At 38.2% G+C, this 14,758-nt stretch overlaps 1 protein-coding gene across 11 annotated transcripts in view; it reads right to left on the bottom strand.

Moving 5' to 3' along the window:
* Positions 1-14,758, bottom strand: part of PUM2 (pumilio RNA binding family member 2) — a 101,516-nt gene that overhangs the window by 35,173 nt on the left and 51,585 nt on the right. For 10 of the 11 annotated variants that reach the window (XM_057497429.1, XM_036881931.2, XM_036881934.2 and 7 more), the window contains 2 exons: positions 570-713; positions 181-459 (listed from right to left, as the gene is read on the bottom strand). In XM_057497429.1, the coding sequence (XP_057353412.1) occupies positions 181-459; positions 570-713 (423 nt within the window). The remainder of the gene's footprint in view (positions 1-180; positions 460-569; positions 714-14,758) is intronic. The other variant, XM_057497427.1, reaches the window with a different exon arrangement.

Below are 14,758 nucleotides of genomic sequence, written 5' to 3'. Positions count from 1 at the left end.
ATATAAGCTTAAAGATTTGCAAGCAGTAGTTCTTCTACAAAATTAAACCAATAAACCACGATTAATCCTGTCCCCTCTACACTACAAGCTATTTATTATTGCTTATCTTAATACTAAAAAAGCATACATATATCTTATGTCCACTTAGCAGAGTACACTCATCTTAAAAAGAAAACTTACCTGATGAACCAAATCCACTGAGGGCTGAGCCTATAGCAGCACCCAAAGAGCTACTGCTCCCAAAGCCAAGAGATGTACTCCCAGGCTGGCCAGGTCCGTGAGAAAATAAAGAGCTGCTCTGGGAACTACTAGTCAAAGAAGAGCTCCCGTAAAACGAGTTAGACTGCAGGTTACTGCTCGGGGGCTGCTGCTGCCCTGGGGGCTGAGTGCCGATGGGCCGGAACAGACCATTCGTGCTGCCTGTCAGACTATTTGTCGTTCCTCCAGCGGCGGCTGCTGCTGCAAGACACATCCAGACACTCAGAACTTCCCAGAAAGCTCTTCTCTATTTTTAAAATATCTCAAAACACCAGAAAAATATTATCCCTGAAAACATCAGTTGCACTTACCAGCTTGTGCTGCTGCTGAACTAATTAAAACAGGTGTTGGAGCCATTAATCGAACTGGAGCTCCAAGGCCAGTTCTTGCTCCAGGGCCAACCACTAAGGCACCAGTCTGATCATAATAGGCAGTTGGAGCTAGTACTTGATAGCCTAGATAACATTAAAATAAATGTTTACTAATGAAAACATTTATTATAGAAAACATGCGTTTTCCCCCCTCCATTTCTTTTTATCAACCAGAAAACACAGCTATTCCACACTAATAATGTAAAACCCTTAGTTACCATATGAAAAGCAAACACATTTGAGAAGGTATTACTAAATATATGAAAATGTAATCAGTTTAACTGAAATATTTTTCTCTAAATTTTCACGGAGATGCCTTTTACTTATCACAAAAGGACAAGGTACTTTTCTTGATATAGAAACCATACACTATAAAGAGCTGATATTTGAGAAATATTACCATTTAGTCAGTTCTGAGAGAAGGATGGATAGAAATACTAAGGGAAGTGAGGTAGAACACTAAGCAATGTTTATTATGCAATTTGAGTAAAGTTCTAAACCAAGTGCATCATGAGCATTCCTTAGGTTTTCACTTTAAGCATCCCTTTTAAAACTTAGTCATGATATGAAGAGTTCCTTAAAATCATAAGGCAATAGTATATTTGTAATGGTTCTCAAGCTACAGTGTGAATTAAAATCATGCAGGCATTACTTTCATTACAGCCTTGAGCACAGGGCAGACGACGATTTGCATATTTCAGAACTACAGGAGAGTGAAGTTTTTCCCTTAGTAAGTAGCCTTTTTGCTAATTCTCCCAAGGATGGTACATAACAAGTAGCATTCTAGATATATAGGAGGGAAGTTAACGACATACAGTGGATACCTTAAGGCAATAGGATTTAATGCTCTCCCAGGACTGAGGTTGAGAAAGGCTGCCTTAAACAGTGACGAGGACTCAGGCTCAATTGTCTTGACAACTATTTGCAAAAACAAAAATGTACAGGCAACCTCTGACATTGTTAACTTTAAACACTACCTTCACCACAAAGACCAGTGCTTTCATATTCAAAGGTTTTTAATTAAATGCAGTAATTTTATTTTTACAACTATGGTTTTATTATAATGGATTATAAATTAGGAGGGCTGGTCACATGAAGAGATGCGAAAGACAAAATCTAGGAGGGGTGCAGAGCTTCCAAGTCCTCTCTCCTCATGGAATGAACAGGATAAATTTGAGAAGATTAGGTATCTAACTGAATATGCCAAATAGGATATATAAGTCTAGAGTTTAGGAGAGAGGTCTAAGCTGGATTTATAAAATAAAGTTGGTACTTAAAGCTTTTAAGATTAAATCACCAAGAAAATAAAAAAGGAGATTATGGACTAAGGGTATTTGGTACTTCATAATGTCAAATGCTAAAAGCCTTTAAAATTGGGAACTGACCAATGGGTTTAGCAACATGGAAGTCATTCTGGAAAGAGATGAAAGGCAAACTTGGCAAGTTCAATAAAGAATGGAAGAACTACAAACAAATAACAATGCTTTTGAGGACTTTTGCTAAAATAAGGACCAGAGGGGAGCTAGAGAAAAGGGGATATTGAGAGTAATTTTTCTTAACCAGAAAATGTACTTTTTTAGCAAAGCACATGATACTGTTTAAAAACTTACTATTACCATGCAATAAAACACATTAGCAGTACAAAAACTGAAAGTACAGTATGACAGGCCTAACACAAAAGAGTATAATCACCATCCACGTCAAGAAAGAGAGAAGTGACCAGCACCCCACCTCTCATGCCCCTGTTGTTCAACAATCTTCTCTTTCCCTTAGAGTCACACAGTATTCTACCATAAATGCTGCCCCACAATCATCTGGTTTAGACTATTTAAAATCTTCATGTGTGATTTATTCATGAAGTTGTACACAGACCTTCCTAGTTTCCATTTTTATTACTGTTTATAGTGCTCATTAGATGGATACCACAATGCATTTATCCATTCTACATTTTCACTGTTTCCAGTTTGGGGCCACTGCTCACAGTACTGCTATAAACATTTTTGTACACACATCCTGGTGTATTATATGTACGTATTTCTGTAATCTAAGCTCTATGTAGCTAATTGTTGATATCCTGTTTCACAGAGTATGAATATTTTCAACTTTGGTAAATAATGCCAAACTGCTTCCGATATGGCTATACAAATTTAACTCTTACTACCTTAGTAATAGTTCCTATTGCTCCCTTAACTTTAGTAACACTTGGTACTGTTAAAACTTTTAAATCTGGCCAGTCTGGAAGATTGCACAAGTATTTTGTTGTGGTTTTGATTTTCCTTCCCCATTACTAAGGAGGCTGAACATCTTTTCATATATTAACTAGGCATTTGGAATTCCTCTTAGGAGAGGCTTGTTCAAGTCTATTTCATCCATTTTCCTACAGGGCTGTCTTTTCTTATTGACTTATAATCCTTAATGTATGCTGGATCCAAGCCTTTTCACTGTTTTAATGTATTCCCAGTATCTTCTTCCATCACCAGCCTGAACTTCTGTTCTCTTTACGGTGACTTCTGAGGTTAACAGGCCCAAACTTATTATTTCCTTGAACTTTGTAACAAAACTTCCCTCTATTATCTTCTAATAACTTTAATAAAGTTCTGCTCTTTACATTTAGGTCTAAAATCCAAATGGAGTTGATTATTGAACACAAGGTAGGGCAGGGGTTCAATTTCACTTTGTTTCCCCCAAATCAATTTTCTTTATTTAAAAAACAAGTCATTCCTCCGTTCTGTATTGTACAGGTTCTTTGTTATTAGGTATTCATTTCTTTTGGGATTCTCACTTTTGGGGACTCTCTTATGCTTCATTGGTCTACTGTTTCATACAGTAACTTAAGTGCAACTTTAGAGTAAATCTTTCTCTAGATTAAGTCAGAATAGAGCAGGTATTCTTATTTCTGTTCTTTGAAACTGTTTTAGCTAATCTTGACCCTTTCCATTTTAATTAAATTTTGGTATCAAGTGTCAAAATACCACAGAAAGACCCTGTTAGGATTTTTGAATGGGAATGCATTGAAACTACAGGTTAATATGGGGAGAACTAACATGTTTAAAAGTTGAGTTGTCCAATGTTACCTCTCTATTTAGGTGTCCTTTAATGTTTAAAAGAGGCTGCTTCTCATAAAAATCATGCCTACTTTTTCTTAGATTTATTCCTAGGTACCTGCTACTACTTAAGTAATTATCTTTAAAAACTTGTTAATTCTGATACTTTATCTGCAAAGGCACTTCACACTCAGTCATATTTTCTGCAAATGATAGTTTTATTTTTTCCTTTACCCAGTTTTCCCATTTTATAGCACTGGCTATATGTATCTTTAATATATAAACTGAATCATATCTCATTTATATACTGATGTCTAATATAATGTTGAAGAGAAATAGCATTAACAGGAAACCTTGTCTTGTTCCTAGTCTCCGATAATACTTTCAGTATTTTCTACAAATAGTAAGTTTGTCAGCCATGCTATGCTTATGCTAGCTGACCGTAATATATCTAAGGGTCAATTTCTCCCTTTGCATATAAGAAAGCTATCTTCTTGCCCTAATAAAAAAAAAGGGGGGGGGATAGTTCACATTAATTTATTACGCTTTCTTGAATCTTTTGAGACTTTCTTATGATCACTCTCAATCTTTTAACATCATGACAAATTACACAGTATGATTTACTGGTGCTCATTTTGCATTCTCGGGATAAAACCAATTTGTTCAGGATATACTATCCTGCTTATATAGTACTAGATCTGATTTGCTAATATTTAATTTAGGGTAAAGTTAAAAATTAAATTAAATCTAAATCCATGTTTTTAAGTGTGATTGGCCTACAATTTTCCTTTTCTTTACTGTCTTTCACAAGTTATAGTATCAAGATTATTCTAGTACCATAAAATGACACCCTTTTTAAATTCTTTAGAATTTTAAAAATTGGAGTCATCTCTTCCTTGAATGCCTGGTATCACACACTACTGAAGTTATGGTGGCTTAGAATTTTCTTGGTGGGAAATTTGATTAATTGATTTTTTACATGGTAAAAGACTTCAGATTTTCTATATGTTCCTGAGTCTATTTGATTAAGTACATTCTACATTTCACAATTTGTTAACAAGAGATTGTTCCTAACAGCCGCTAATGATTATTCCATTTTTATAATGTTTATTTATGCCTACTCTCTTTTGATAAGCCTTTCAGAGTTTTATCAGTTTTATTAGTCTTTTCAAAGAAATAACTTTTGGGATAATCTGACCCTAGTTTTTAGTGTACATTTGTCATCTGTTCCATTCACATCAGTTCCTATCTTTAGTGTTTGGCTTCCTTTTACAGTTCTTTATAAAGAACAGGGTTTATTTCCTTCCTTTTATAGTTCCCAGATAGAAACTTATTTTCTCATGTATGCATTTAAACCTCTTTTTGCATATTCTATGTTCCGTTTTAGGTGTGGTCCACAAGTTTAAATATGTAGTATTTTCTTAATTATTCACTTCAAAGGTTCTAATTTCTATTGTGTTATCTTTTTGTTACTGAGAGTACGATAAGACAAAGGGGAATTTAAAGAAAGATAGTCGCCACATTCAACAACATACAATCTAGAAGAAACAATATACTATTTTCTTAATTTTAAGATGCCAAATCTTTTAAGACATAACATTGGTCTAATAATTTTCCTTCGGGAGAAATACAAAAAATTCTTGCCCTTTAATTTTAAGACACTTCCCACCTTCAACCTTAGTAAAATAAGTAGAATAGAGGAGATAAACCACAAATAGCTAAATGAAATGTAAGACAGACAGGAATCCTAAGGAAGGTCCAAGTTATGTGCTACACTCAGGAAGGCAGGAGAAGTAATTCTTAATGAACAAGCACTGGGAAAGAAAGATAGGAGAAGGCTTCATGGAAAGGATAATATTAAAGGATGAGAAGGAAAAACAATCACAAAAAGTTTACAAATGGAGGTTAAAAAAAAAGGAAAATTATGCTAGGCTACATACCCCAATTTTTCTTAAAACATATAAAAGGGTATTCTAAGCTAAAAAGAGCTGGGGCTCAAGGCATTAAAGTATACATATGTTCAGGAAACAGTACCTATTCTAGCATAGGACTACAAAGGGATACTACCAATTAGACTAAAAAGGTAGTTTGTGGCCAGATCACTGATGATGTTAAGAACAAGAACGGTATAAATTAACCTGTATTTCTGAAAGGCAACTGAAAGGAGAATAAAAAGATAAAACAGCAAAGACTGATGCACACAGAGTGGGAGGATAAGGGAGAGGCTGAACAAGAGCAGTAGAGATGAAAAGAAATGAAAATGAGATAGAATGGTCAAGAACTAGCAAGTTACTGAATGTGGAGCACAAAAGAAAACCAGGAGTTAAAAGATGAATCTGAGGCTACAACCAATAGTTTCTGATTTAAGAGGACAGCAGAGTTAATAGTTAAACAGTGCACAATAAAGTAAGCAAATTTAGAAGAGATGAGTTCATTTTTTGACATTTTCAGCTTGAGGAGTAGTTGTAACATACACATGGGTAATGTCTAGTACAAAAGCAGAAATGTGTTAGGTGTTCAGAAAAGAATCCAAGATGTAGCTATCAAATTACTGGTTTACTGGCAGAGGACGATAACTGAAAAGATCAAAGTAGATAGACACCCCCTACCCCAAAGCAAAGTATCTCTATGTTTCCAGTATTGAAATTAAAGTTCAAAGAAAAAAGTAAATTGGCTAAAGTCACACAAGTGGTAGAGCAATATGGCAGATCTAACTCCAAAGCTTCTAGTTACTAAGCCATGTCTTCTATGTTTTAAGGGCATACACAGATGAAAGGAAAGAAACTGATAAAATAAAATGAGAAAAGTGGGAAAGCCAAGAGAATCAAGTATCACAGAAGTGACAGTAGAGGGATGGAGGGCGGAAAAGATGGCAGAGTAGGGGAGTGAAGTGGAAACCTCCTTACGCGCGCACGCGCGCGCACACACACACACACACACACACACGAAGGAAGTAACTACAGCAAATACAACTAAATCTGAAAACAACCTAAAGACTGAACAGACAACCTACACCTGAAGAAGAAGAGAAGGCCACACAGAGAAGGGCAAAGAGGCAGAGACATGATAGAGCAGAACCTGAGCCCTTCCCCAATCCAAACCCACAGGAGGGAGGAAGAGGAACAGAATGGGGTGGGGATACATGCCCAGGAACTCTGCACACCTGGCCCTGGAGACCTGCTCTGGGAACAGGAGCCTACATTGCACTGGGTTCTGGTGATTAGCAGGGCTCGACACCAGGGACAGTTGGAACACTCTGGGAGGCTGAGACTCACGCCACTTGTGGAGGACAGGCATGCTCCACCAGTCCTGCGGAGACCCAAAGCAGAGGCAGCAGTACAAGAGATTTGCCAGCAGTGGGAGGAGTGCCAGAAGGATGAGATGGAATGGAACTTTTTCTACAGAAGAAAGAATAGGTGGACAATGCCTCCCCAGCCCTCCCTCAGCCCAGATGGTCAGGCACTCTCAGGAAGCCCCACATGCTCAATCCCCCTCATTGGTGGCTAAGCTCCAGGTGCTTCCCTGCACACACTCCAGCCTACTCAGCCCAGAAGCATCAGACTTTGCTGTCTGGCAGGCAGAGAGAGGCTTTCCCAGCTTTCTCAGCCCTGTCTCAGCCCAAATAGGGAGGCGCTTGCAGGAGCGAGCTCTGAGTGTCTCCCTGGGGAGGCCAAGCCCACTACTGCTGCCTTGAGCCCTCCAAGCATGCCCTGCACACCCCATTAACCCAGTAGCCCCACCATCAGTACAGGGTAAGGGGCCATACCCACAACGATCCTAGCAGAAGCCACTGCTCTAATCACAAAGGGCCAGCTGAGGCCCTGAAACAGAACACAGCCAGCAGACAGAAAGAAAGGCGGTCCCACCCTTTGCCCACCAACAGCAACTGCAGCACCACCACAAAGGAAAACCAGGCACTGGAGAGTAAAGTCTTAAGCTTCTGAACACCACAGGACTTCTTCAAAGCTGTAACTCACAGAAGATTCATCTAATACAAAGGAAGAAACACAGAAACCCTGACAAAATGAGGAGGCAGAGGAGTATGTTCCAAACAAAACTACAGGACAAGACACCAAAAAGAGCTAAATGAAATGGAGATCACCAATCTTCCTGTTAAAGATTCCCAAGTAAAAGTTCTAAATATGCTCACTGATCTGCAGAAAAGTACTGAAGATCTCAGGAAGGACTTCAACAAAGAGACAGAAGAGCTGAAAAACAGCCACTCAGAAATGAATACAGTAACTGCAGTGAAATATACAATGGAGGTAATGAGTAATAGATTGCTTCAAGTAGAGGAGACAGTCAATGAGACGGAAATTAGAAAACAGGCACACAATGAAGCTGAGGAACAGAGACAAAAAAGAATCTCTAGGAATGAAATAAGAGACTTGTGTGATAACTCCAAAGGAAACACTACTTGCATAATAGGAGTACCAGAAGGAGAAGAGATAGACAAAGGGATAGAAAGTGTCTTTGAGGAAATAACTGTTGAAAACTTCCCCAAACTGAGAAAGGAAATAGACACTCAGGTCATGGCAGTGCAGAGAACCCCTAACAAAAAGAACTACAGGAAGATAACAAGACATATAATAATTAAAATAACAAAGATTAAGGATAAGGAGAGAGTATTGAAAGCAGCCAGAGAGAAAAAAGATTATTTATAAGGGAAACTCCATCAAGCTATCAGCAGACTTCTCGGCAGAAACTTTAAAGGCCAGAAGGGACTGGCATGAAATATTTAATGTATTGAAACAGAATCTTCTACCCAGCAAGATTATCATTCAAATTTGAAGGAGAGATTGAACACTTCCCAGATAAACAAACGTTGAAGGAATTCATAACCAATGAAGTAACATTACAAGATATGTTAAAGGGACTTCTATACTTGGTAATACTTCCTAAGTCAAAATACCTTTTACCAGTGAAAATAAACCAACAGTAAAGGTAGTAGACCAATTACCTACAAATCAAGTACAAATTAAAACAACACAAAAGTAGTAAATCCAACTATATACAAAATCAAAGGAGACACAAAAAAATGCAGATTATGACACCTCATACATAAAGTATGGAGGAAGAAAAAAAAAGTAGTTTTAAATTGTGCTTGAAGTACAGCAATCATCAACTTAATAAAGACTGTTATATAGTTAGGAAACTATCCTTGAAACTTATAAACCTAAAGCCTATACTGCCTATACTCTATACACAAAAAAATTAAGAAAGAGAAATCCAATCACAACACTAAAGAAAACCCCAACAAGAATATATGTCAAAGAAATAATCAATCTTCCCATGTTTTCTTCCGCCTGCTACTTCTATAGCTTTTCTTCTTCCTTCCTAATTACAACCCTTAAATAGAATTCGTGCCTCATATCAAATTTACCGAGTATCATAATTCTTCCAAGTGGTAAAGATACCTCAAGACAAATGCTGGGCATAGAAGCCACAGGGCACAAATATGCAAAGAAGTAAAAAGCTAACCTTTTCAAACAATAAGGCTTCCCTCTCACTTACCAACTTCACATTTCCCTGTATGGCCCCGGAAGATGACTGGTTAGCCAGAGACGGGTAAGATTCCTCAAGGGAGGAACAACTTAAGACAGGCACAGTCGCAGGGGGCCATCAGGTGAGAAATTGGGGATCAACAGAGGTGAGGCTTAGAACCTCACCCCCCCTGTTCTGAGAGAAATCTGCATCCGTGGATGTTTTATTGCCCTTGTCTAGCTTGGATTAACACATAGTCTACAGGCACACACCTGATCATCTACATTTGCTCTCTTACAACACTAAACTATGTTTTCTACCTTTATCTTGTATCTACCTACCACTTCAGCATTTTATTAAAAATAATAATAATAAAGAGAGAAATGTGGTATCCACATATAAATCAAGTATAAAAACCAAATGAGTATTCATATTTGAACTGACTGTTTAGAGTTCATAATGCATGAGCAAAACCGAAAGTTTCTGTGATGACTGCCCTTGTACTGTTCACTATGTAACTTATTCATTATGTAAGAATTTGTTCTCCATGTAAGAACTTGTTTCTTATGCCTCAGAAGATTGGAGACTGACGAAAATTAGGCTTGGGACGGATTAATGATTGTGCATTGAGCATTGACTCCCCTATACAGAATTTTATTGTCGTTAACAACCATTTGATCAATAAATATGAGAGATGCCCTCACAAAAAAAAAAAAAAAAAGGACAGACTTCCAATGGTAAAATAAATAAGTAACCGGGATGTAATGTATAGCATAAGGAATATAGTCAAGATATTGTAACAGCTTGGTAGGGTGATAGCTGGAACCTAGAATTATGTATATAAATGTTCTACCACTGTGTTGTACACTTGAAACTAATGTAATGTAATACTGTGCGTCAACTACCCTTCAATAAAAAATAATTATATAAAAAAAAAAAAAAAAAAAAAGAAAACCCCAAATAACAAGAGGAGTATTAGAAAGGAAGAAATACCTTTCCTTCGGAGTTGAGATTAAAGATGGAGGCATGAGAGGTGAGACAGCAGCCTCCTCCAAAAAACACATATAATAAGAAAATATAATTAATACAACTAATCCTGAAAGAGCAACAGGAAAGAAGGCTGCACCAAAATGCATATACCTGGAGAAAAGAACAGACCTCAAGGAACAAGTTAATGTACCAAAGCTGTGATCTGGCGGGACACAAGCCCTTCTTCCCTGACCACAGCTCACCAGCAGAAAGAAGAGAAATGGAGCGGGGAGGAAGTGGAGGCCTAGGACTGCTGAACACCCAGCCCTGGAGATCTGCTCTGGGAGCACGAACCTACATTGCATGGTGCTCTGGAGATTAGTGGGGTTGGAAAGCTAAGACAGTAGGATTACCCTGGAGAAACTGAGATTCCAGCAGCTTGTGGAAAACAGGGATCCACATCTGGCTGCTCTGGGACAAAAGAAAGGCACACAGTCTGAGAGACTGCCTAACAGTGAAATGGCTGCTAAAGGGGCAAGAATTGCACAGAGCTTACTGCGTAGGAGAAAGAACAGGTGGACAAAATTGTCCAGGCACACTCTGTCCAGCAGGTTGGGAACTTTCAGGAGCTTCGGGTGCTCCATCCCCCTGGCTGGCTAGGCAGCTCCAAGGCCCCCCACTATGACTCACAGCCCACACTGGCTCACAAACAAGAAGCCACTACCCTGATGTCAGACCAGCCAGAGGAAGGCCTTGCCTACGGCAGCTACAAACGCAAAGCATAGAGGCTTACACCTGTGCGCTCGGCCCACTGTTTCTGGCAGTGGAGACAGGCACAGCAGCCAGGAAGCAGGAAACAGCTTTATCCTTCCCCCAGGAACCAGCACTACTCCCCTGTGACCCCTGACATTGCTCCAGGGGCTGAGCAGCTCCAGAGAGTAGAGCTTCTGAGCACTAGAGGGTGCCACATAAAATATGAAACGTCAAAGGACACTGGTTCAAACAAAAATACCACAAACACCAGAAAAAGGGTCAAGTGAAACTGAACTCATCAGTCTTCCTGAAAGAGATTTCAAAATAAAAATCATAAACATGCTCATGGAGGTACAGAAAAATATTCAAGAACTCAGGGACAAATTCAGGACTGAGATTCAATCATTAAGGAATGCACTATCTGAAATGAAACATACAATGGAGGGATTTAAAAGCAGGTTATATTTGGTAGAGGAGATGGTAAATAGAAATTAGAGAAGAGGAATACAAAGAGGCTGAGGCACAGAGAGAAAAAAGGATCTCTAGGAATGAAGAATATTGAGAAAACTGTGCAACTATTCCAAACACAACAATATTCACATTATAGGGGTACCAGAAGAAGAAGAAGAGAGAGAAACTAAAGGACAGAAAGTGTCACTGAGGAGGTAATTGTTGAAAACTTCCCAAATCTGGGGAAGGAGATAGTCTCTCAGGCCATGGAGGTGCACAGATCTCCCAACACAAGGGACCCAAGGAAGACAACACCAAGACATATAATAATTAAAATGGCAAAGATCAAGGATAAGGACAGACTTTTAAAAGCAGTCAGAGAGAGAAAAAAGATCACATGCAAGGAAAACCCATCAGGCTATCGTTAGACTTCTCAACAAAAACCTTACAGGCCAGAAGGGAGTGGCATGATATATTTAATACAATGAAGCAGAAGGGCCTCAAACCAAGAATACTCTACCTGGCAAGATTATCATTTAAATTTGAAGGAGGGATTAAACAATTTCCAGATAAGCAAAAGCTGAGAGAATTTACCTCCCACAAACCATCTCTACAGTGTATTTTGGAGGGACTGCTATACATGGAAGTGTTCCTAAGGCTAAATAGCTGTCACCAGAGGAAATAAAACCACACTAAAGAAAGTAGAACAATTAATTACTAAGCAGATGCAAAATTAATCATCTATCCCCAAAGCCAGTCAAGGGATAGACAAAGAGTACAGAATATGAATGCTAATATATAAAGAATAGAGGAGGAAGAAAAAGGAGAAAAAAAAAAAAAGAACCTTTAGATTGTGTTTTTAATAGCATACTAATTGAGTTCAGTTAGACTCTTAGATAGTAACAAAGTTACACTTGAACCTTTGGTAACCACGAATCTAAAGTCTGCAATGGCAGTAAGTACATACCTATTGACAATGACCCTAAATGTAAATGGTCTGAATGCACCAATCAAAAGACACAGAGTTTAAATATCCTTAATTTTGATGACTTAAAGGGTGTCAGATGATCGGCTATGGAGGTACATTTTTCTGATGAAATTCCTTTCTCTTAAAAAAAAAAGCAGTTCCTGTGTGGTGACCTCCAATGAGTTCTACACAACGGTATAAAGGGCAGATCAAAGTGTGGGCAAAGGGTCTGTTTGTGTTTATACAGAGGATCAAAGCCTAATTTGGCGACCCAGAAAATGAACTAAGATACGATATGAAGAAGAACTTCCAACATCAGCACTCTCTGGAAGACTCATGCCAGAAGATGATCATCAAAACACCTCAACAAAGATCCAGGCGCTGCTACAGCTGTAGCTGCATTCATCCCACCGGTTCCTGGACTTGCCATGGGAATGAAGAAGGAGATATCTAAGCTGGCCTGTGCATACAGTAAAACAACAAATTTGACTGGATCTATACTGTTGGAACTCAACCAAGAATTAGGAGAAGTGCAAGTTGTAGCGCTCCAAAATCTTACAACTATAGACTATCTACTGTTAAAAGAACATATGGGATGTGAACAGTCCCCAGGAATGGGTTGTTTTAATTTGTCTGATTTCTCTCAGACTGTTCAAGTACAGTTGACAATATCCATCATATCATAGATAAATTTTCACAAATGCCTAGGATGCCTAACTGGTTTTCTTGGTTTCACTGGAGATGGCTGGTAATTATAGATCTGCTTTGGTTATGTAACTGTATTCCTATTATGTTAATGTGTGTGCACAATTTAATTAGTAGTTCAAAACCTATACATGCTGAAGTTACTCTACAAGAAGATATGTCAAAGAAATAATCAATCTTCCCATGTTTTCTTTCGCCTGCTACTTCTATAGCTTTTCTTCTTCCTTCCTAACTACAACCCTTAAATAGAATTCGTGCCTCATATCGAATTTACCAAGTATCATAATTCCTCCAAGTGGTAAATAACTCAAGACAAATGCTGGGCATAGAAGTCACAGGGCATAAATCTGCAAAGAAGTAAAAAGCTAACCTTTTCAAACAATATGGCTTCTCTCTCACTTACCAACTCTACATTTCCCTGTATGGCCCCGGAAGATGACTGGTTAGCCAGAGACGGGTAAGATTCCTCAAGGGAGGAACATCCTTAGACAGGCACAGTCGCAGGGGGGCCATCAGGTGAGAAATTGGGGATCAACAGAGGTGATGCTTAGAACCTCACCCCCCGTTTTGAGAGAAATCTTCTGCATCCGTGGATGTTTTATTGCCCTTGTCTAGCTTGGATTAACACATAGTCTACAGGCACACACCTGATCATCTACATTTGCTCTCTTACAACACTTTATCTTGCATCTACCTACCACTTCAGCATTTTATTAAAAAAAAAAAAAAAATAATAATAATAATAATAAAGGGAGAAATGTGGGATCCACATATAAATCAAGTATAAAAATCAAACGAATATTCATATTTGACCTGATTGTTTTCATAATGTGTGATCAAAACCAAAAGTTTCTGTGATGACTGCCCTTGTACGGCTCACCATGTAAGAACTTATTCACTATGTAAGAATTTGTTCACCATGTAAGAACTTGTTCGTTATGCTTCAGAAGATTGGAGACTGACGAGAATTAGGCTTGGGGTGGATTAATGATTCTGCATTGAGTCCCCTATACAGAATTTTATTGTTAACAACCATCTGATCAAGAAATATGAGAGATGTCCTCTAAAAAAAAAAAAAAAAAAAAAAGACACAGAGTCACTGAATGGATAAAAAAACAAGACACATCTATATACTGCCTACAACCTTCACTTCAAATCCAAAGACATACACAGATGAAAAATGAAGGGATGGAAAAAGATATTTCATGCAACTAATAGGGAGAAAAAACCAGGAGTTGCAGTACTTGTATCGGACAAAATAGACTTCAAAACAAAGAAAGTCACAAGAGACAAAGAAGGAATTACATAATGATAAAGGTAAGTCCAAGAAGAGGAATATAACCATTAAAAACATCTATGCACCCAACACAGGAGCACCTGCATACATGAAACAAATACTAACAGAATTGAAGGGGGAACTAGAATGCAATGAATTCATTTTAGGAGACTTCAACACACCACTCATTCCAAAGGACAAATCAACCAGACAGAAAATAAGGAGACAGAGGCACTGAACAGCAAATTAAACAGATGAACCTAACGGAAATGTATAGAACACTCCACCTAAAAGCAGCAGGATACACATTCTTCTCAAGTGCACATGGAACATTTTCAAGAACAGATCATGTACTAGGCCACAAAAAGAGCCTCAGTAAATTCAAAAGATTGAAACTATCCTAACCAGCTTCTCAGAACACAAAAGTATGAAACTAGAACTAAATTACACAAAGAAAGCGAAAAATCCCACAAACACATTC

Source organism: Manis pentadactyla, chromosome 2, assembly GCF_030020395.1.
Source record: "Manis pentadactyla isolate mManPen7 chromosome 2, mManPen7.hap1, whole genome shotgun sequence".
Classification (NCBI taxonomy): Eukaryota; Metazoa; Chordata; class Mammalia; order Pholidota; family Manidae; genus Manis; species Manis pentadactyla.
The sequence above is the reverse complement of the archived record's forward strand: the minus strand, read 5'-3'. Positions and strand labels throughout refer to the sequence as shown.